Raw genomic sequence first — 21,052 nt, 5'->3', positions numbered from 1 at the left:
CTGAATTATATTGCATTATACATATTGTATTTCTAATATTTTGTTGACCAAATCTACATCTATGGTGGCACAGATACACTGACTTGTTAGGATCTATGCATAGCTACAGAGACTTTTCTCTCATTATTTTAAAGATATGAATTTAAATGGTAAAATGTAACAAGAGGCTATTATATTATCAAATGAATTAGAAGAAAATGAATATTGTTTCACTGACTACTCAATAATCTACAGTCCCAACACTACGAGATTGTTAAATAGTCATACATGAAATACATATTTCAATCGTTTCACCACCTTGTCTGCTTGTTCAGCACAGCTTGGTGGTGTCTTTGCTCCAACACCAACCAATTATCACCCCCTGGCTGAGAGACTTCATCTCTGCAGTTTGCTCTGACTTTTGCAGAGACGCCACGTGGGGGCGCCACTACAGTAAACGCGACACGATGAGCGAAAAGCTGCCAATTAATTGAACTAATTAAATAATTAAAACTATGTAAATGAACCTTAACATAATGCACATACGTCCTATTAGCTTGATTAAGAGTTAGAACTGTATAAAAATCACTTAAATTACTTCACCCTTTTTCACTTGAAATGCTGAGTGATATAGTTTGTCTTTTTAAATCGGGGGTGGGGGAGAGAGGGAGAGAGAGGGGGAGGGAGAGAGAGAGAGAGAGAAAGAGAGAGGTGCTCGTTGCAGACTCTTCAGATTTCATCTCCGTGTCGTCGCTGTGGGTGAGTGATCATCAGTAAGTGGATTCCTGCTTTTCTACACAGACTCGACTCTGAACATGGTGATTGGTGATTCTGGTTTTTATGCCTGCACCATTTTTACAGCCCACACTATCCTCCCCTCCTTCACTCGCCGCTCCTGAACAGCCTTTTGCTGCTATTCACTCCCATGACTCCATCCGCGTCTGGTGTTTTTTTTTCTTTTTCTTTCCTTTTTCTTTTATATTCAGGAGGAGGGTAGCGAAGACATCTGCGGAATGCGGCGCTTGAAATCAAAGGTCTCCACCGGCTGACAGGATACATGGAGACAACACAAGCCTGCGCCCGTGACAAACTTGTGCAAGGTAAGATGAGAGTAAACGTAGGCGCACTTCACATGTACCTTTACCCATTTAATACGCAACTGCAACCACAAGCAAAAAGGGGAACTTCTGCTGTATTCATGAATTTTTATTAAAACCAACAACAACTAAGGAACTAAAGGTACACCCTGTTTAGGGGTTGCACTCTCAGCTCACCTGGGATCTTTTGCCAAGGAGACACACGCCAGTGGGGATTTACCTTTTGCTGCTGCTTATGCCAGTAGTAAAGTTAAAGTTGCTCATCTGAACAGAAAAGACGCCACTTTGCCTTGCGTGTAACTCATCTGTTGTGTAGTCTGACACAATCAACCATCGCACTCAGAGTTTCTCTCGTTTGTTTTAAAACGTGAGTTGTCCTTGTGTGTCTCTTAGGGAAACCCTCGGGAGGTCCCAGTAGAAGATGGTTTTCTGGAGGAGGAAGCATCATGTTGGTGAGACACGTTTTCATTCATTCTTTAGTCTTTTTGTGTAATCAAACTGCAGAGATCAAAATCACCTTATGGTTTAAGTCACGCAAAGTGTAGTTTCTCATTTGTTTCTCAAAAGCTGGTTGCAGATTTTCCTCCTCATCTGTTCTTGGTGCAGTGCTCCGGTGTAGATAGAAGAAATGAAACCCAATACTGTGCCCTCTCTATCTGCGGCTGTGAGTCTGTGTGGCCCGTGTTTTTCACATGTTGTGTGTGTGTAGGATTGGGATTGACAGACTTACATGTTTGCCTGTGCCTCGGAAGGGATTTCAGTTCCTCTACAATCTGAGTTTCCATCCTTTTAGGAAGAAATACATCTCATGTGATCATCTTTATCCTTCCTGTGCCAGTGTAAGACTCATGAGAAACATGATCTCAAAGTATTGCCAAAGATTTTGTGAACCATTCCGCTGTGAGCTGCTCAGACATGCAGGCAAGAGTTTTCTGAAGGGTTAGGGTTAGGTCAGAAAAAAGACATACATTAATCTGTAAAAGAAAAAAAAAGTATAACGTTACAGGTATTAGTCTGTAGTGCGATAGTCTGTAGAAGTCAAGAATCCAGACATGTTCTAATTAAATGCTTAAGCAGACCAAACCATTTGAGCAACAGTAGCCTTTTATTAATAATTAATGGTCAAAGTATCTTATAGCAGGATGATCTCAGTTGTTGTGTGAGGTTGTCTGTCCTGCTGCAGCTCTGTGCAGGTGTGTTATACATAATTCAACATGGTTTTAACCTCATTTGTGAACAACAGATGTACTGCTCCGGGCTTGGCTGGTGTGTTAAACGTTAAAGAGTGCCTGTATAAATGGTTTCATCACCTCAGAGGTGTCAGGATGTATGGTTTATTACTTGCATGAGCTTATTACAAAGCATGACCAGGCACGAAGATGACCCCCTGATTACATCCTTCAGACGTATGAACAATGAGACGAACGTCCAAGTCACAACCGCGGTGGAGGTTTTGGTAAAAGAAGACAGGCTCAGACAGAGGCACATACCGCAGACACTGCTACAGCTTAGATCTATCAAAAGCCACAAAGTGAAGACACCATTTGAGGTTTTTCCATATTAAAATGACAGAGTTTGTATATGTCTACAGATATCCCCTAGACAAAGGTACACCCGTCATGAGCACTGCAGAAGAGATGACACGATGAGTGATACGGTGTAAAATAATCATAATAGCACAACAGCTGTTGTCAGAGTAGACAAGATTCCCTTTGTAAATACTACTTCAGCCTTAACATCCCTGGAGATCACAGGTTCTAGCAGGGGGCAATTATGGCGTGTAACTGACTCCAATAAATTGGAAAGAGACTTTTCACAGCAAACAACTTACAACATGTTTCCACTTGTTTCCAGTCCTTAAGATAAGGACTGAGCTCAGCTAACTAAGCTTAGCATAAGGGCTAAGATTTTGAACTGTTAGAAGAGCACTGCGCTGAGTTCACTAGAGTCAGCCTGTGAAAAAAGGTTGCCCATTAAAAATGTATGATCCAGTGTTTTAGGAGTTGGATTCATATTTGCTTCTGCACCATTACATCACGTACAAATGTTTTCTCCCAGGAGCCCCCTTTAAGTACGTGAAGTAGTCTCCACATGAACCTCATCTTTTACAGCGTTACTGGAAATTGAGAGTTTGGAAGCTTTGGCAACAGGAAGGATGTCAAAACAGGCCACCGCTTATTTTGTAGGAGGTCGTAGAAGTCTAAAAAGAGAAACAACTGGTCATCCAAGGGCAGGCTGGAGCAAAAAAGTCAAACGCTTAGATGATAACTGCTTTGATGGAAGCATAAAGAGGGAAATGGGAGCTGGCCTAACCCAGGTTAATGGCTTAACTTATCAGCCACAACATTAGGACCACTGACAGGAGAAGTGAATAACATTTATCTCCTCGGATCAATTCAGTCTCCGCTTGGAAACATTTGGTGCTGGCATTACCCAGCTAAATTTGATGCTGACCAGATACTCCCTACATTGTCCTGAGCAGAACAATGTGGTCTGTCACACAGAACTGACTGAGTATCTGCAAGGTGTGCTAGACCAACATCAATCCACTATTAATGTGTTCCATCCGTAGGTGAATTTCTGTTTCGTTTTTATTTTTTAAAACATTATTATTTCAAAATGTACTGTACCTCACTACTTGAAGTGGAATCTAGATATCTTCTAGTTTTTATAATAAGCAGGCAGGCCACAAGGAAAGGATTGGAGACTTGTGTTTGTTTTTAATTAGTTTGTAAGATGTTTTCTTGGACATTGCATCTTTCTTTATTACGTACGGTTAACTTAAGCACAGGGAGGGTTTTGCTTGGGGTAGATCAATCTCATTTTAATTTGAGCAAAGAGTTCTTTGAATATCAGTTTGATATTAAAACCATTTATCAAGTCTTTGCTTGAGATGCTGCAGAGTTAATTTTATCATCCTTTGATTGTGTGTTGTGTCTGGTCGTAGAGAAGGAACGCCGCGTGAAAGCCAATGCACGAGACTACAATGAAACGTTCTGTTACGCTGTAAGTAAACCTCCAAGTTGCAGCGTTAGCCACAAGTGTCGGCTGCAGCATTTCATCAGTGCTCTGTGTGGTTCTTCAGGACAATCGCATCAAAACCTCGAAGTACAACATCTTCACCTTCCTGCCCGTCAACCTCTTTGAGCAGTTGCAGAGGGTGGCAAATGCCTACTTCATAGTGCTGCTCATACTGCAGGTAGGAGGAACCGCTCGGTGCTACTGACGCTGGTCTCAGGACGTTTAAGAGAAACCCTCAAACTAACACTTATGTCATTTTTGTTGCAGTTAATTCCAGCAATATCCTCCCTGTCCTGGTTCACAACCATCGTGCCTTTGGTTTTGGTGCTTGTAATCACGGCTGTGAAGGATGCCACAGACGACTACGTCAGTGCCGCTGTTAAATGTTCACATTTCTTCTGAACGCTCATCTTGCCTTTGATTGTTAAAATGTTTACATCTTTTTTTAAATTTTCAGTTCAGACATAAGAGCGACCAGCAAGTGAACAACCGCCAGTCTCAGGTTCTCATCAGAGGAAGGTACTCTATCATTTGTTCTGCCGTTCTCATTGTTTCACACAGATTCGTTCAAGGCTAGTAATGATTGATGATTGGAAAGTGTTTGTGTTTCCTACTTCCAAGTTTGCAGAATGAGAAATGGATGAACGTTCGAGTGGGGGATATCATCAAACTAGAGAATAATCAGTTTGTTGCTGTGAGTAAATCCTGCTACTCTGTGCTGCTCCTTTCATCGGAGAATTTATTAGAGGACGTTCTAGTGCATGAAAATGTAATAAAGACCATAGGTCAGCTGTTGCGGAGTGCTCTTGCTTGAGATTCAGTGGTGCAGAGGTTGATTTATTGGCTTTTCTTCACCGCTGAGTGATTTGTATTTGGTTTACGCACAGGCAGACCTCCTCCTCCTGTGTACCAGTGAGCCTCATGGACTGTGCTATATTGAGACTGCAGAGCTAGATGGGTAGGTGCTTCACTCCTTATGTTAGGTAAAAGTGAAGAAACACAAACTGCAACTGGACCAGACGTTTGTGCAAGGGCAGAAACCGGTGTATTTTGACTCCTCTGAGAACAAATGTCCATATCTGCCCAAACAGAGAAACCAACCTGAAAGTCCGTCAGGCTTTGACCGTCACCTCAGATCTGGGAGATGTTTCAAAGCTGATGGACTTTGATGGTGAGATGATGCCAAGCATTTGTTTATTTTCACATCTCCGTAACAAATTGCTCGTCGAATCATTTGAAACACTTTTCAGAATGAGATTTGTGTATTTACTGCATCTACAAACTTTTTTTTTCTTCACACTTTGCTCAGCGCTAACTGCTGTTGTGTGAATCTTTTCTTCTTTTTTTTTTTGCCCGCTTCTTTTCTCAGGAGAAGTCATTTGTGAGCCACCAAACAACAAGCTGGATAGATTTACAGGAACATTATGCTGGAGAGACAATAAATACCCCCTGGATAATGAAAAAATGCTTCTTCGAGGTTGCGTTCTCAGAAACACTGAGTGGTGTTTTGGAATGGTGATCTTTGCTGGTATCATCATTATTATTATCATGCTTTCATTCTCCACATCCATTAGCTTTGGCCATAAACCATGGTGTTATTAATAATCTGTCGACACTGACGGTTGTCTTTGCTTCCCTCCAACAGGGTTGCAAACCAAACTGATGCAGAACTGCGGGAGGACCAGATTTAAAAGGACCAGTATTGATAAGCTCATGAACACTCTGGTTTTGTGGGTAAGCTTTTTGTGCCTCGCATGTAATTTACGCAGGAAAAGTTTTGCAACGTTATAAGCTAGATATAAGCTGTTAGTTAGATGACTACTTTTGTAGCTACGCTATGTTTATGCGTTTTCAGGGACTCTAACTTTAATTGAAAGGTGCTTGAAAACACATTCCCCTCATTTTTAATAAAAAATAAGGTGACCTATTAATCCCTGCCGCCCTGGACACATCTTCCCGCATTCAATAAATATTCTTTTCCTGTTTCATATTTCAGATCTTTGCCTTCCTCATATGTATGGGAGTCATTTTGGCTATTGGAAACACAATCTGGGAGACTCTGATTGGAAGAAACTTTGAGGTATTTTTGCCGTGGGATGAGTTTCAGGGCAGTGCCGTTTTCTCTGGCTTCCTCACCTTCTGGTCCTACGTCATCATCCTCAACACAGTCGTGCCCATCTCACTGTATGTCAGGTAAAGGCAAAGTACTTCATTTTTAAAACGCACATTTGAGATGTTGAGAGAAATTCATTTACGTTTACTGACAAGTCCGTGTGCAATGAATTGAATGGTTGCTTCAGCGTAGAGGTCCTGCGCCTCGGCCACAGCTACTTCATTAACTGGGACCGAAAGATGTACTGCAGTCAGATGGACACTGCAGCTGAAGCTCGCACCACCACTCTGAACGAGGAGCTGGGCCAGGTTGAGTTCATCTTCTCCGACAAGACGGGCACCCTCACCCAGAACATCATGGTCTTCAGCAAGTGCTCCATTAATGGACAAACATATGGTATGGAGCTTTTTTTTTTTTTTTAAATAAATAAATAAATAAAATAAAAAGCTAAACACAAATATTAAGTGATATATAAAGTGAAACTAATGGATAAGATGCAATATATTCAGAAACACATAATGGTAAAACTTGCAGGATGGCAACTTCCATGCTGTAACCTCCAAATACACTATTTTCCAGCAAACATTTTGTTTTGTCACAGTAGGGGAAACTCAGGTGTAATAATAATGTCTCAGTTCCATTAAATGTCCCAGGAAGCCAATTAACCAGATTGTGCAAAACTAAGACGTCCCCTGAGTGGAACGCAGCCATTATTCTCGCACCTGTGCTCTGACCTCTGCGACAAGACTTGTATTTATCAATACAGGTACGAGTAGTTCTGAGGAGGATGCAGAGACTTATTGGTTGACTCGATGTTGCCCACGAACTGCATTCTGGGATACCTGGTATTACCAAAACATTTCTGTGCATCCACGATAAGATAATACAGACGAGAACACATATTGATACACGTCTTCTGGGAAAAAAAAGGACTGTGAATCACTGGAGCAGTGCACTGAAAGTCTGATATCCATCCATGCATTTCAAGTTCTAACAAAGAGTACCCAGCAAAACAACTGCTCTTTTTGTATGTGTTGTACTAGTAGACAGTATCAGAATGGCTTGTCTGTAATATTCATCATCCTCAATGGAAATTCTTTATAATTATAGCTCCACAAAGATATAGTTTGGTATGATTCAGGGCTAACATGTCTGCAGTCGTGCAGGCAAAGACAAATTTCTGTTATCATTAATGCATAACTGACTAATTATTTTTTCATTTTGCTCATTTAGGCGACGTCTATGATGAATTTGACCAGAAGGTGGAAATTACAGAGGTATGTAGACGATCAGAGACTCCCCATTATCTCTGGTGTAATAACGTCTCTAAGCTGGCGGTCCATGTTCCCGCAGAAAACAGCCTGTGTGGACTTCTCCTTCAACCCTCTCTGCGACAGAAGGTTTAAATTTTATGATTGCAGCCTGGTTGAAGCCATAAAACGTGAGGATCCTGCAGTACAGGAGTTCTTTAGACTGCTGGCTCTGTGCCACACTGTCATGCCAGAGGAGAAGAGTGAAGGTGTGCATCTTGTTGTAGGGAGTAACACAGTGATAATTTAGTGTCTCAAAGTGTTTTCTGAGTTATGTTTCTGTCAAAATAAAGGGAATCTGGTGTACCAGGCCCAGTCACCTGATGAGGGAGCGTTGGTCACCGCAGCTCGAAACTTTGGATTTGTCTTCCGGGCCCGAACACCAGAAACCATCACGCTGTGTGAGATGGGACGAGCAGTCACCTACCAGCTGCTTGCCATACTGGACTTCAACAACGTGCGCAAGAGAATGAGTGTCATTGGTTAGGTCTTCACTTATAACAGCACGGCTACATTTTCAACTTATGTGCTTCACAGTTAACAGCAGATCGTACCTGATGATTAATTTTTTCAATACTGCTTTAACACTTTAAATCTTTATTTTCTAAGAATATCACCAGTCTGTGTGCATACTTCTGCTTGCAGTTTGCGGTCCATCTGTTTGTTGAGCACATGCTGATAGAATTTGATCACAAAAGTCACATTTGGTTGTGTTGTGTTTGCTTTTGTGACACAGTGAGAACCCCTCAGGGTCAGATTAAACTGTACTCCAAAGGCGCTGACACAATTATCTTTGAGCGTCTGGATCCTTCCAGTGAAGACCTCATGTACGCTACCTCAGAACACCTCAATGTAAGTGTTACCTTGCCTGCGTTTTTATGTGAGTGCACTGTCAACTATCTGTATTTACGGTCTCATAAATTCAGTGAACCAGTCGTAGACGATTAATTATTCAGCTGAATTATGCATGACGCTCTCGTCAAACGCATGGCTGTTCAAGGTGTTTGTTTTATAATTATTTTCCTTGCAGGAATTTGCAGGAGAGGGCCTTCGAACGTTAGCGCTGGCCTACAAAGACATTGATGAAGATTATTTTGAAGTCTGGACAAAGAAGCTTCTGTTCGCGAGCACTGTCATCGAGAACCGTGAAGATCAGCTGGCTGCTCTGTACGAGGAGATCGAGCAGGACATGAAGGTAAATCCTTACACCGGCGAAGCAATCAGTCCCATTTAGCGACCAACGTCTGACTGCTGACTCGGTTGAAGCTTCTAGGAGCAACAGCAATTGAGGACAAACTTCAGGAGGGAGTCCCAGAGACCATCGCCTGTCTGAACCTGGCCGACATCAAGATCTGGGTCCTCACAGGAGACAAACTAGGTAACCACAAGCTAAACGATATGAATGATGCTCTTGGCCAGAAAGGCCGCTGCTGAGCTGTAAACTGTGCGTGATGTTTCAGAGACAGCAATGAACATTGGCTACTCCTGCAACATGCTGCGAGATGACATGAATGAGGTGTTTGTTATCTCTGGCCACACGCTGCTGGAGGTTCAGCAGCAGCTAAGGTAACACAATCTTTTTTTTATCTCTTCTAATGCAGAAGTCAGATAGTCTCACAACAACCACAAATCTCAGAAGAACACGCTGCTGTGTTCATTGCTGCAATTGTGGAGAATCTGTGATCTTCAATCTTGAACATTCAGTGCCTTTTAGTAATATGTTCTGTGTATGTATGTTTGCTGGCTTTCGTCTCTCCTCAGGAGTGCTAAGGAGCACATCCTCGGCCTGAGTCGTGTCAGCAGCGCGGGAGATGCTGAGAAGACTGATATTGGTGCACATGACTCTGTGTTTGAGGAGGCTATTATAGCAGAGTACGCGTTAGTCATCAATGGACACAGTCTGGTAAGACCCTGATTAGAAATGTCTTTAATGAAATGTTCCTTCCGTCCCTTGTTGTCCATGTATATATTTTTCTCATGCTTGTATTTATTTTGGTGCTGCTGCCTTGTGGTTTTACATTGTTTGGTAAATGGTGGTTATGTTGCTGTCTGCTGATTCTGGCCTTTTTCTAACTGCTGCTGACTGAACAAAGTCTCTAATGAGCAGAGTGCTGCTGAGGGACCTCAGCTCTATTAAGGGTTTTCATTAACATCCATTTCCTGAGAGGAGCTGCCCCCTCGCTGTTCAGTGTGCGTTTCTTAGTAGAAATGTTACAGTGGGCTGCAGCTTGTTGTTACCTCTGCAGGGGGTTGACGTTATATGGTATACCGTAGATTAAAGGTGTGATGTATGTGTTCACCCTATAGGCTCACGCTCTGGAGCCACAGCTGGAGCACATATTGCTGGATTTGGCCTGTTTGTGTAAAACAGTCATCTGCTGCCGGGTCACTCCGATGCAGAAAGCTCAAGTGGTGGAGCTGGTGAAGATGCACAAGAGGGCCGTCACCCTGGCCATAGGGGATGGAGCCAACGATGTCAGCATGATCAAGAGTAAGTCTCTGGAACAGCAGCTTGAAGCATAAAGTCACAAATCTGTGGTGCTCTGTGTGAAACGGTGCACTGAATGAATGAAGGGCTGAACTGAAATATGTTGGAGTCATGTTAATGTGTATTTAAAAAAAAAACACACACAACAGAATTTATGGACAAAAATTTAAATAAAATATGAAAAATGTCTAATCAACCAAAGATTTTGCAGTACCTCCACAGATCCCCTAGGGGTCATGGACCCCCTGTTGACGACCTATGGTTTAGGAGATAAATGTTTAACAATAGCAGGCTAATATTTGATCATTAGTAAACAGAAAATATAGACACAAATCTTTTAAGCGTGGCAGGTTTTGGCACAAAAGACTCGAGAGATACTGGTTAGACAGAGGCTTTGACCAGAAATGATACTTCATGAAATGCCAGGGATAAAGAAAATGATAAATCATCCTCTGGGGGCCAAGAATATCAGCACCAGAACCTATATTTGTCAAGAAATTTCACAATTAATCACGTGACTTAACCTGGTGATGCTTCCAGAAAAAGTCAAGGAGTCAGTGATGTTAGCAGCGTTGATCCTCCTAACCCTTAAAAGAGCAGATATTTTAATAATGTTTAAATGATAGTTACCATGTGCTGTTTTTTACTCAGCTGCTCACATCGGTGTTGGCATCAGCGGGCAGGAGGGGATGCAGGCTGTCCTGGCGTCAGATTACTCCTTCGCTCAGTTTCGGTACCTGCAGAGGCTCTTGCTGGTACATGGGCGCTGGTCCTACTTACGCATGTGTAACTTCCTGGGCTATTTCTTCTACAAAAACTTTGCCTTTACCCTGGTTCACTTCTGGTACGGTTTCTTCTGTGGGTTCTCAGCACAGGTAAGAAACTGTGTTAAATTATAAAGCCTGTATATGCACTGTATTTATATGAAGTTTCTTTTTTACAATCATTGATTTAAAATGGTATAACTGTTCTCTGTCCACAGACGGTGTATGACCAGTGGTTCATCACCCTCTTCAACATAGTCTACACGTCTTTACCCGTACTGGCAACGGGACTTTTTGATCAGGTAGAGTTAGATATGTGATAATATTAGAAAAAAAAAATTACAGACTTAAAAGCTACAGTGCAGAACTTACATAAAACATTAATGTACATATTAATGGTACTTACAAACGATGCCGATTTAGCAAAGCAAATAAATACAAATTACCATTGGCGTGACTTTGCCTTGTTGCAGAACGGTGAACAGAGAGAAGGGACTGAGAGACCGTAGGCTGCAGACACATGCACGTCAGCGGTGTTTATGTAATTGCTCTCACAGGCAGAAGGAGAAACAAAGCTGCTGCACTGTAGCTTTATGTGTGTAGTCAATATATAAAATGACCTGATGCTAGTTTAAACTACACAGTCATTTTAAAATGTTGTACAAAACGTAATTCATTTATTTCAGATGGAAGCTCCTGAGCCATCTTATACTTTTATTCTTGTTTTTCTTTTCAAGATTCTGTCAAGTCATACAGGTGAATATTTTATTACTGTGGGCATCTTGTATTTTGTCATGATTAGTGAATCCACCACCTCAAATCTAACACTACTACTATATCACACTGAATTCAGCTTGTGTGTGCCTAGAACCACTAATCCATACGAGTACTATACAGTATGTTCATCACCCGCTACTTACAACTTACTGCCTGTGATAGAACTGCATGTCTCTCACTACTGTCTCTCTGCCTTCCTATAATATATCCCTAAGCGTCTAATATATCAGATTATACTTGTTCTGTCTCTGCTCCATGAAGGACGTCAACGACCAGAACAGCCTTCGATACCCAAGCCTATACAAACCCGGCCAACAAAACCTTCTCTTCAACAAACGTCAGTTTTTCCTGTGCACGCTGCAGGGGTTGGCCACATCATTCCTGCTTTTCTTTATTCCCTACGGAGCCTTCTCCGTCATGGTTAAAGAAGACGGCTCCCACTTTTCTGATCAACAGGCATTTGCTGTCACCATAGCAACATCCTTGGTCATCGTCGTTAGTGTTCAGGTGAGGCTACGCAGAGCAAATCACGCCAATGCAGCCCCGTTAATTGAAATGGTTACCACTACGACTGTGTGCGGTGTGTCTGTTTCCAGATTGGACTGGACACACACTACTGGACAGCTGTCAATCACCTCTACGTATGGGGAAGCGTCGCCATGTATTTTGCCATATTGTTTGCGATGCAGAGCGATGGCATATTTGGCATCTTTACGAGTAATTTCACGTTTATTGGTGAGTTTGGCTCAGTGTGAAACACACAAGAAAATAACACAGTGAGATGTGGAGTTCAAATAAATGGATTTGTGTGTCTCCTGCAGGCACAGCCCGTAACAGTCTGTCAGAGAAGAGTGTGTGGTTGGTCATTCTGCTCACCACTGTGGTGTGTGTTGTGCCCGGCTTAGTCGTCAGATTCCTGAGAGTACAACTCTTCCCAACTCTGACAGACAAGGTACAACGACTTTTGATGCATCTACAGTGTTTCCACTTGGTGCAAAGTAACGAACGTACTGAAGTAAAGTAAGTCAGTAAGAGGTTGCTTGCTGGTGTTTCTCCATTTTACGCCACTTTACGCTTCTCAAATGCAAAATATTTCCCTTATTAAATTGACAGCTGTAGCATATCTAAAAACAAAGCTAAAAGAAAGGCAAGGTGGGGAGTATAGGTTTTTATGAGGAACACCTTTCACTTGTTACCACCTGAAACTTAACAAACAGATACTCAGCTGCATTTAGAGGAAGTTGTTCAGAGTAATCCCGGGGGAGGCCTGTTTTTTGAAAAAATAGTGGTATTCTGACTCCCCATTAACAGCCAGGCCTTGAGTCTGCAGTTTTTGGACATTAATCACAGACAAAGTAACAATTGATTTTTTTTTTATGGTCTTAGCTCATTTCATATTCTGTTTATTCAGTCAGGAGAGACTTCCTTCTCAGTGTTTTTATTGTAAGAGGATGCTGCATGAGAAATATGAGAACCTGTGTCAACAATACCAAATCTTAACGTCATCGTAAATAACAGGGCAGTGCTTGGTATAGGAAACCTCCAGGTCTAGATGCGGGTGGTGAGGTGGTGATGAGAAGAAGCGAATGATGGAGATCTGGATGAGATGGGAAGGGGACCTGTGTCTGGAGAAGGTTTGCAGTGTTTGACAGCAATAGCATGACTGGATAATTGAGAAGTCTGGATGGTTGGACAGCTGATGAAACATGAAGAGAGTGTGAATAAGTGAGGACAAAGATAGTACTGAACCTGATTCACTGAGAGTCATGAGACGCTTCATCAAACAGGGACTTTTCTTCTAAACTTCCTAAATGTTAGAGGTCAGATTAGAAAATAGATCAGACAAGCTCAAAGAGAGCTAGTCTTTATCAAAGTTTTATTTGTCGTCTTGTAGATCAGTGGTTCTCAAAGTTTTTGGGCTCCTGGACCCTCTGCATATTTTTATCGATCTACCCTGAGGAAACACCAATCTTCAGGGTAGATCAAAAATTAGCTTAGCTTAATTTCAAGCGCTAACATGAACATGCACGTTAATGAGTTTCCCACAACACCTTCCTGCAGGTGTTTCACAATAAGAGCATTATTAAAAAACGAATGGTGCGTGCCCACTGACACAGTAGGGGCCTCAAATTTTTAAATGGATATAGACTGTGTTAAGTTTGTATTAACTTAGTAACTTTGAACAATGCAACCCGGGAGCGAGCTCTCTCAGACTTAGACTTAGACGGACTTTAATGAACCATGAGGGATATTACTTTGTCACCATAGCGTCGTCGCAAATAAAAGTAAACACTGAAAACCACAAGAAAGATAAATAAAATAAGATAAAATAAAATAAAAATAAAAATTTAAATAAAAATGAGCAGTGTAATCAAAAAAATTACAAAATTAGCATTATGAAAATATACAAAAGTAGTCTGCAAAATAGTGTCCAAGTTGATGTGGATGTTTGGCCAGTTGCGTAGCAACAGTGCTGTGGATCGTGTCGTCATGGTGTTTCCATTGACTGTGTGTACTGGTGTCTCTCGTCAATGGTGTTTCCTTATCAGTTGATGGCGAGATGTAAATTTTAGAACAGATCTAATTACAGTCAAAAATCCTTCTGTAGTGTAGGTCTAGGTAGATAAAGGCTTCAGTCACATTTGAGTAAAATAATCCTATTTCTACAAATGCCATATGATCTTTTTTTTTAAAGCATTTTATTTTCACGAACCCGCAGACCCCCATTTGAGAATCACTGCTATAGATAACCTCAGAGACATTCAGTTTTACATTGGATGGAGCCTGACCCTTATGTTGGGGTCAACTCTGTAAATAAAATAATTCATATCAGCTCAGAACAATTAAATGTTGTTTACACACTGATGCATTTGCACAGGGACCGCTTTTACATAGGTCGACACTCCAGCTGGAATACCCTTCCATTATTATTGACTTCAGTTACGTATCTCAGTACCTCTGAGTCCCACTGTTTGTATTTCCACAGGTTCGTCGTCTCCAACAGACCAGAAAGAGGCAAGGAGGTCAGGAACAGAACCTGAGGCGAGTTCGCAGGACCAGCTCCCGCCGGTCCGCCTATGCCTTCTCCCACCAACAGGGCTACGGGGAGCTTATTACCTCAGGCAAAAATATGAGGATGAGCACAGTCTCCTCTTCTCACTCCCCCGAAAGAACACCACGGAGCTCCAACTGGATAGAAAATATGTTGAAGAGAAAGAATGAAGTTTCCTGTGCTTCATTTGAAAGCACGCCAGAGAGCAGCTCCAGAGCAATACAGACTCCAAGGCAGCAGCTCACAGACTGACTGAGATACTGAACACAGGACCGGATGTGTGGATCCTACAGATTAAGCACAAGCTGTGAGTGTCTTTCATTTGGGTGAATTCATGCTCAAATCAACAATACAAGCGTACCTCATTTATTTATTTATTTTTATTAGCGAGAATCTGAATGTTAAAGGCCAATCAAAGATATATATAAAAAAAAAACAGCTGTCAGAGAAAACATTCATCTTTATCCTGTAAGACATTTGGGAAAATTGCAAATCCTCACAGCAGATATATTTCTTTCTCATGCATGAGTTGCCAAAGTTACAAAATGACTTGTTGTTGTGTGGCAAATAACCCAGTTTGATCTCAGTGCTATTGCTGAAACACATTTCAGTATCTTCAGGAGCAGCAGAACAAACTCCTGGTTCATACTGAAATAAAGTAAAGAAGTAATCCTGACCACAAGTTCAAAAAGCACTTGTGACAAAAAGGACATACACTGAAACGTTCTTCTCCACCTCCATCCAAAGTGCTAAAACACAAATATTGTAAAAACTAAAGTAAAGCTGCTGAATATGATAGTAAGCACAAATCTATTTATTGGTTTCCAACTTTTGTGGCCAGTATATCCTCCTGAGACCCGAACTTTTGTTTACTATGCATTTTTAATTTGGAATGAGTAGGACCTAAGAAGTATAAAAATGAAGCATCATCTTTCAACAGGAAGTAGGTTTTGAAATATGTGGACACTGAGATCATTTCAATATTTATGTTATAATGAAGTTACCAAAGTGTGACGAAATATAAAACTATTTATTTTAATACCTGAACATGACTGAGCAAAACCCAATGTCCTCAAACGATTACTTGCTAATTAGGGAGGTTGTAGCTCGTTGCTATTGAAAAAAATTGTTAAATTTGTCACATCAAACTAGAAAAGTTTTAACCGTAGAATTTGATGGGGGTTTGTTCCTCGTCCACTTTTTCCCCTAACCCACTGTCATGTTTTTACCGACTAGTGTATTGACCGTTTGCTACCACTAGATGGCAGACTAAAGTGTCCACTAACAAGGACAACGGGTTTAAATGAAGCAGAATAACCTGCAGTGGAACCTAAAACTTAATGTCCCCATATGTGGACGCAGGGTCTCAGAAGGATATACAGCATATATGCCTTTATTTAAACTGGAAAAGAGGAAATTGGGATCAACTCTGAGATCTGTTTTCCCCGTGCTGTGCCTTGTATGGTTCCTGTAAAGGTATCTCTTTTTTTTATTTGATATTTGACGGTTGTTTAGCCTGGAGTGCATTTAAAGATGCAGAAAAGTGGGTTATGTGGTTTGAATCTGATATCTTCTGGTATCATATTTTAATTGTCAAATGAAATAAGAAATGTAACTATTTTTTGTGCTGTTTTTTTTTTTGTTTGTTTGTTTTTTTTTGAGCGATTTAAATTTTAGAGAAGGTAGGAATTAACCGGAGCACCGGTGTGAAAACCCACACCACTAAAAAGGGCAGGAGCACAAGTTGACAGAAGTTCATAAGAGGGAAATCAGTGCCTTCTCTTCTAGCTGTCAGGTTGAACTGCTGTCCACTGAGACGACCCCAAGATCTCCAGTCCTGACGGGACATGGATGAGGTACATTGTGACGAATGTTTCTGAACAGATTTAAGAAAGCTGCAGCTACATTCACTTAAGTGGAGTAACAAGTAACCTAGTCTCCACCATCACTGCTCTCTGTTAAAGTACAAACTGATCCTGTGGAGAAGTCTGAAGTGGGAAACGTGAGTGATCGTAGGATCTCAAGACTTGAAAGTTGCCTGACACTTTTCCAACAATGCACATGTAAAGCAGGAAAATAGCATCATTGTTTTCCTTTTAGTGATAGTACGGGTAATAAAAGGTAAATAAATAACAGATGGAGACATTTTATACAGTACAGATCATTTATTTTATGTGTCACCATTTATGTTTTCAAGAAAATAGTGTGATTTGAACAGAAAGACATTGAGTTAGTAACAAAAATCTGTTCATTATAAAAACCTTCATGATTTATAGAAAAATAACACCCTTCAGTGCCCCACTGAATGAAATCTTTGGCCCTCATAATCCATAATCTGTAATAGTAAACATAAAAGTTAAGCAAGTAATTTGAAAGTGCTTTCTGCAGTAAGAGTAAGAAAAAAATAAGAAAAGTTAAAGAATTTCCCTGCATCGGTTTATGGAAGACACATTTTAGCCTTCGAGGAAAATTGCAGCTCCACCACCCGGCTTCGTCACGAACAAGCTCTGCTTTTCCATCGCTGCTCTGCGCGGGTCGGGGAGGTAGTAGGCGTCTCTGACGGCTCGTAAGAACGACTCCACCTTCTCACTGGGAACCATGGAGACAGCACAGCCTCCCCACCCTGCTCCTGTCAGCCGGGAACCCACAGCCCCTGACTTCCTGCCACCGGGAGAAACAAAATAACTTAATCATTCAGTACAATGACACAAAACCAGTCTGAACGAGGAAGATACTACTGAACTGGTTGTATACAGTCAATAGGGACATACTGTGTGTTATACAGACTGATCAGTACTAAATATAAGGGAAGGAATAAGTTGACTGCAGATACAGCTGCTTGCGCTACTCTAGATTAGATGGACGAGTGTGCGCCTATGTCAGTTCCAGCCATGTAAACCAAACTTAGCTCTACTCACAGACAGATGTCCACCAGTTGGTCCAGTTCGGGGCAGCTGCACTCGTAGAGGTCTCTGCAGCTCGCGTGGCTCTGGTTCATCAGCTCCCCGAGTAGCTGTATGGAGTCAGCTGGTTCAGAGTCACACACACTCTTAAACCGCAGCACCCGCGCAGCTTCACCGTAAACATGCTTGGCTCGCTGGTGGAGCCTGAAGTGAGTCACTGGGAAAGAGGAGAAAAAGCAGAAGTGCCAGATACATATTTAACATAAAAAAGTTGCAATATCTGGTTACTTGGTACCTTTTTTTAGACATATAAACATCGAATTTTGAGTGATGAAAATTAATTTCATGACACTTAAATCCAGAAAAACTCACAATATGATGACAAATAAAATAAAATGATCCATGATGGTAAATGTTAAAACATATATACACATAAAGATACAGAGTATATGACCTATATCAGTGTTTACATATAACAATTTGTACTGCAGTTATCTGTTGTTTTTTTGATCACTTTGGTTGGTTAATAAACTATTTATATGTCTGGATGTTATAAATACATTACAAATACCTATGAGACTTTAGAGCCAAAAAGACAAATAATCTGACCATAATCTGATGCGTTGTCACTGATTATCCATATTCACAATCTACTGATTATCCATATTCACAATCTTCTAATAGAATTTGACCTAATTCAGCTCTGAAGTGTGAACACGCACAGATGTCACCGTGTGCTGTCGCTTACCATGCTGAGTGTTAGCGCTCAGCAGGTCTGTGGAGAACTGCTCCGAGCTGATGCCCAGCGCCTTGCATATCTCCTCTCGGCTGTACGGCTCGGGGTGCAGCACTTCGTTCACCAGAGCCAGCATGTCCTCCAGGGAGGCCTTCAGCTCCGTCTGAACCTGAGCCAGCTTCAACAGCCTGCTTGGGTCGAGGCGCCGCGCGTGGGCCAGCATCTGAGTTCACAACCAACGAGATATTTGGGATTAATTTCGACGGAACGTCACTCACCTGTTGTTCACAAGTTGTTTGATGTTCACATTTCCGATGAAACATGCACTTTACACTTGAACTAAATAGCGTTTGTTAAATTTTATGTCCACAAAAGGGATCACACTGTCCCACCATCGTTTTACTAAATATAATACCTCCATGAGTGTAATGGTGTTTTGAGACAGTGTCTCCAAAAAAAAACTGTTTGAGCACCACTGGTTGGGATCAACACACCTTCGTGGCGATTCGACACTCCACCACACGGATGTTGAAGTGAGAAGATGCAGCTTTGTTCATCTCCACGCAGCAGTTGGAAATCACAAACACGGCCCCGTCTGGGAGCTTGACATCCGTGGCCCTCAGAGGCTGGAACTCTATCAGCTTGGCCTGGAAGACAAATTAATCCGTCCTCAAACAACAGCCTGTCGGTGGCGTTGCAACAATCTAACAGGTATTATTCCCCCACGCCTCTGGACATTTACTTAATATTAAAGCTTTGCATGTTATCAGTTTTGTCAGACAGGTGATCCACATAGGTTGACAACGATCAACACTGGTTTAGTGAACAGAAAGCTACACACTGTTCCTCTCTCCGCCAGGAAGGATATGGACTGGTCCATGCCTCCTCCTTCTGTGCCAATGTAGCGCTCACATTTGGCACATATCTCCGCAAGAGCCACCTGGAAGAGAATAAAGTATTCTTAGAAGAGGATTAAAGGGATTTACACATCAAACAATGACGAATTTCACATATTATCTAATACTCTTCAATATTGGCCGTTTGCATTAAGGTGAAATGCATTATGGGTTGGTTTTGACATTAGGATCCATCTGTTCCCTATTGTACTGAATGAACGGTTTGTATAGTTTTCAAATGCTGCCTAAAGATAATTATCTGATCTTCTTCCGCCAAAATGAACACACAAGATTGAAGTTATGAATAATTTTTTACCTTGGAGAGGGACTTTTGGTTTGCCTCCATTGTTACGAGGCCAGAACAGCAAACCAAAGCACTGGAACTGGACAGACCGGAGCTCGGAGGAATGGTTCCATCTACAACGCACGACATCCCTGACAGACGAGCATTTCCGAGCGTCTCCTGAAAACACAAACACAGTATTTTATAAGGCTGGTACAATGTTTGCATATAAGCAGTTTTACCACTGTATACGTAGTTTTACATCTAGATAGATTATTTATTTAAGGATATCGAACTTAATACGAGTCTTACCTGAATACCTTTAACTCCACAGAGAAAATAATAATACCACTTTGGATTGTCTCTGTCTATGGTGATGTCCTCTGAACACGACACTGTGAAATCACTGCAAAATAGCAAACATCAAGCTTTGTGAAAGCATGTAATGACACTATAAGGGGCAGACATGATCATGATGGTTCGCGTCCTACGTGTAGTCAGGGTTTGTGTTGGCCAGCCGGATTGTCTCTGAAGTATTCACTGACACAGCGGCGAGGATGCTCTGTTCAATGGCCATTGGTAGCACAGAGTATCCACAGTAATCAATGTGCTCTCCTGTTAAACGGGACAAATGTGAAAACAAGAGTTTATAAGTAGACTGAAGTAATCCAACAGATACTGCATTTAAATTAAATTCAGCATCAGTGTCATTATCACAGCATAAAAGACACATATACACACACATATTAAAATGTGAGAGGTAAAGTAATAATATTGATTTATGCAGCCAGGTTACAAATGGCTACTAAAACACACATAACATCTGAAAGGAATTACCTATTAGATTCACCCTCCCAGGTGCACATGCATAGAAGAGAGGGGATTCTCCATACTTGGATTCAAAGATATTTTTCAAGTTTTTCAACCTGTAAACGACACAATATACAAATGAAGACTCAGACAGGTTATCTGTGTCCACGACACGCAGTGTAGTCCCTTCTTACCTTTCATCAGCAGATATCGCAGTCTTTAACTTGGGTGGGTTTGTGGCCATTTTTGCAAAAAATATATTTATGAATGAATGGAGTTGTCGTTATCAGCGAGGAGAGATCAAAGTTTTTACAAATCCTGTCTGCGATCAGCTGACTGTCACAAGAGGATCCCGGATACCAAGCCGCTGAATTCCGGCCAGTCCTTAAATGGGAGCTCAGTGGTTTTTGTGTCCGTCAGTAATGAAAGAGCTGACTCTGAATCAACTCAGGCTTCAGCAGAAAAACACGGAAGTAACTGGGAGAAGGGGCGTGGTCAATATCTGTCCACCACGGGCCACCGTATTTAGAGAAGCTGCGGGCGAATAAGAAACTGAATGGACCTGCTGACTTGTTTCATTTTATTCTCTTTAATCTTTTAATAACGAATATCAGAAAAGAAAAGGGATTAAGAATTTTCTCGAAATTAGGTTGCTTTTGGTTTTATCTGAGCATCAATAGGCAGAATAAATATATAATATAATATAATATAATATAATATAATATAATATAATATAATATAATATAATATAATATAATATAATAACCTGACTAAAAAACAAAGGAGACGTCACTCAAGTACAAATACATGGCCATGCACGTTT

General features: G+C 41.3%; 2 protein-coding genes across 3 annotated transcripts; one reads left to right on the top strand and one right to left on the bottom strand.

Moving 5' to 3' along the window:
• Positions 1–661: 661 nt before the first annotated feature.
• On the top strand, positions 662–15,737 carry atp8b4 (ATPase phospholipid transporting 8B4). Of its 2 annotated transcripts, XM_047595361.1 has the most exons (29): positions 662–752; positions 966–1,079; positions 1,470–1,528; positions 4,024–4,082; positions 4,162–4,275; positions 4,365–4,463; positions 4,555–4,616; positions 4,719–4,791; positions 4,985–5,055; positions 5,189–5,268; positions 5,467–5,625; positions 5,743–5,831; positions 6,094–6,290; positions 6,398–6,606; positions 7,444–7,487; positions 7,564–7,729; positions 7,814–8,002; positions 8,257–8,372; positions 8,551–8,715; positions 8,787–8,898; positions 8,981–9,086; positions 9,282–9,423; positions 9,828–10,011; positions 10,660–10,883; positions 10,991–11,074; positions 11,811–12,056; positions 12,146–12,284; positions 12,371–12,501; positions 14,536–15,737. In XM_047595361.1, exons 3-29 carry the CDS (start codon positions 1,498–1,500, stop codon positions 14,851–14,853), a joined length of 3,609 nt encoding a protein of 1,202 aa, XP_047451317.1. In that variant the 5' UTR covers positions 662–752; positions 966–1,079; positions 1,470–1,497; the 3' UTR covers positions 14,854–15,737. The 2 variants fall into 2 exon arrangements, 1 of the variants encoding a protein (XP_047451317.1); XR_007113500.1 differs by lacking the exons at positions 12,371–12,501; positions 14,536–15,737 and adding an exon at positions 11,510–11,528 and having other exon boundaries at positions 670–1,079.
• A 1,014-nt stretch (positions 15,738–16,751) lies between these two features.
• On the bottom strand, positions 16,752–20,692 carry galk2 (galactokinase 2). Its single transcript, XM_047595332.1, has 10 exons — positions 20,424–20,692; positions 20,257–20,345; positions 19,911–20,034; positions 19,732–19,825; positions 19,453–19,599; positions 19,082–19,180; positions 18,735–18,887; positions 18,253–18,463; positions 17,520–17,721; positions 16,752–17,262 (listed from the first exon to the last, which is right to left on the bottom strand). Exons 1-10 carry the CDS (start codon positions 20,471–20,473, stop codon positions 17,055–17,057), a joined length of 1,377 nt encoding a protein of 458 aa, XP_047451288.1. The 5' UTR covers positions 20,474–20,692; the 3' UTR covers positions 16,752–17,054.
• Between the last annotated feature and the right edge of the window lie 360 nt (positions 20,693–21,052).

The sequence above is a fragment of the Mugil cephalus genome, chromosome 10 (assembly GCF_022458985.1).
Source record: "Mugil cephalus isolate CIBA_MC_2020 chromosome 10, CIBA_Mcephalus_1.1, whole genome shotgun sequence".
Classification (NCBI taxonomy): Eukaryota; Metazoa; Chordata; class Actinopteri; order Mugiliformes; family Mugilidae; genus Mugil; species Mugil cephalus.
Note: the sequence above shows the minus strand (reverse complement) of the source record. Positions and strands in the feature narration are given on the sequence as shown.

Coding starts and splice junctions, on each gene's coding strand:
- atp8b4 (XM_047595361.1), top strand. CDS start 1,498: ATGGTTTTCTGGAGGAGGAAGCATCATGTTG. Junction 5,269..5,466: donor AAAGCTGATGGACTTTGATG/GTGAGATGATGC, acceptor TTCTTTTCTCAG/GAGAAGTCATTTGTGAGCCA. Junction 6,607..7,443: donor CATTAATGGACAAACATATG/GTATGGAGCTTT, acceptor TTGCTCATTTAG/GCGACGTCTATGATGAATTT.
- galk2 (XM_047595332.1), bottom strand. CDS start 20,473: ATGGCCACAAACCCACCCAAGTTAAAGACTGCGATATCTGCTGATGAA. Junction 20,346..20,423: donor GCGATATCTGCTGATGAAAG/GTAAGAAGGGAC, acceptor TGTCGTTTACAG/GTTGAAAAACTTGAAAAATA. Junction 18,464..18,734: donor AGTGTCGAATCGCCACGAAG/GTGTGTTGATCC, acceptor TTGTGAACTCAG/ATGCTGGCCCACGCGCGGCG.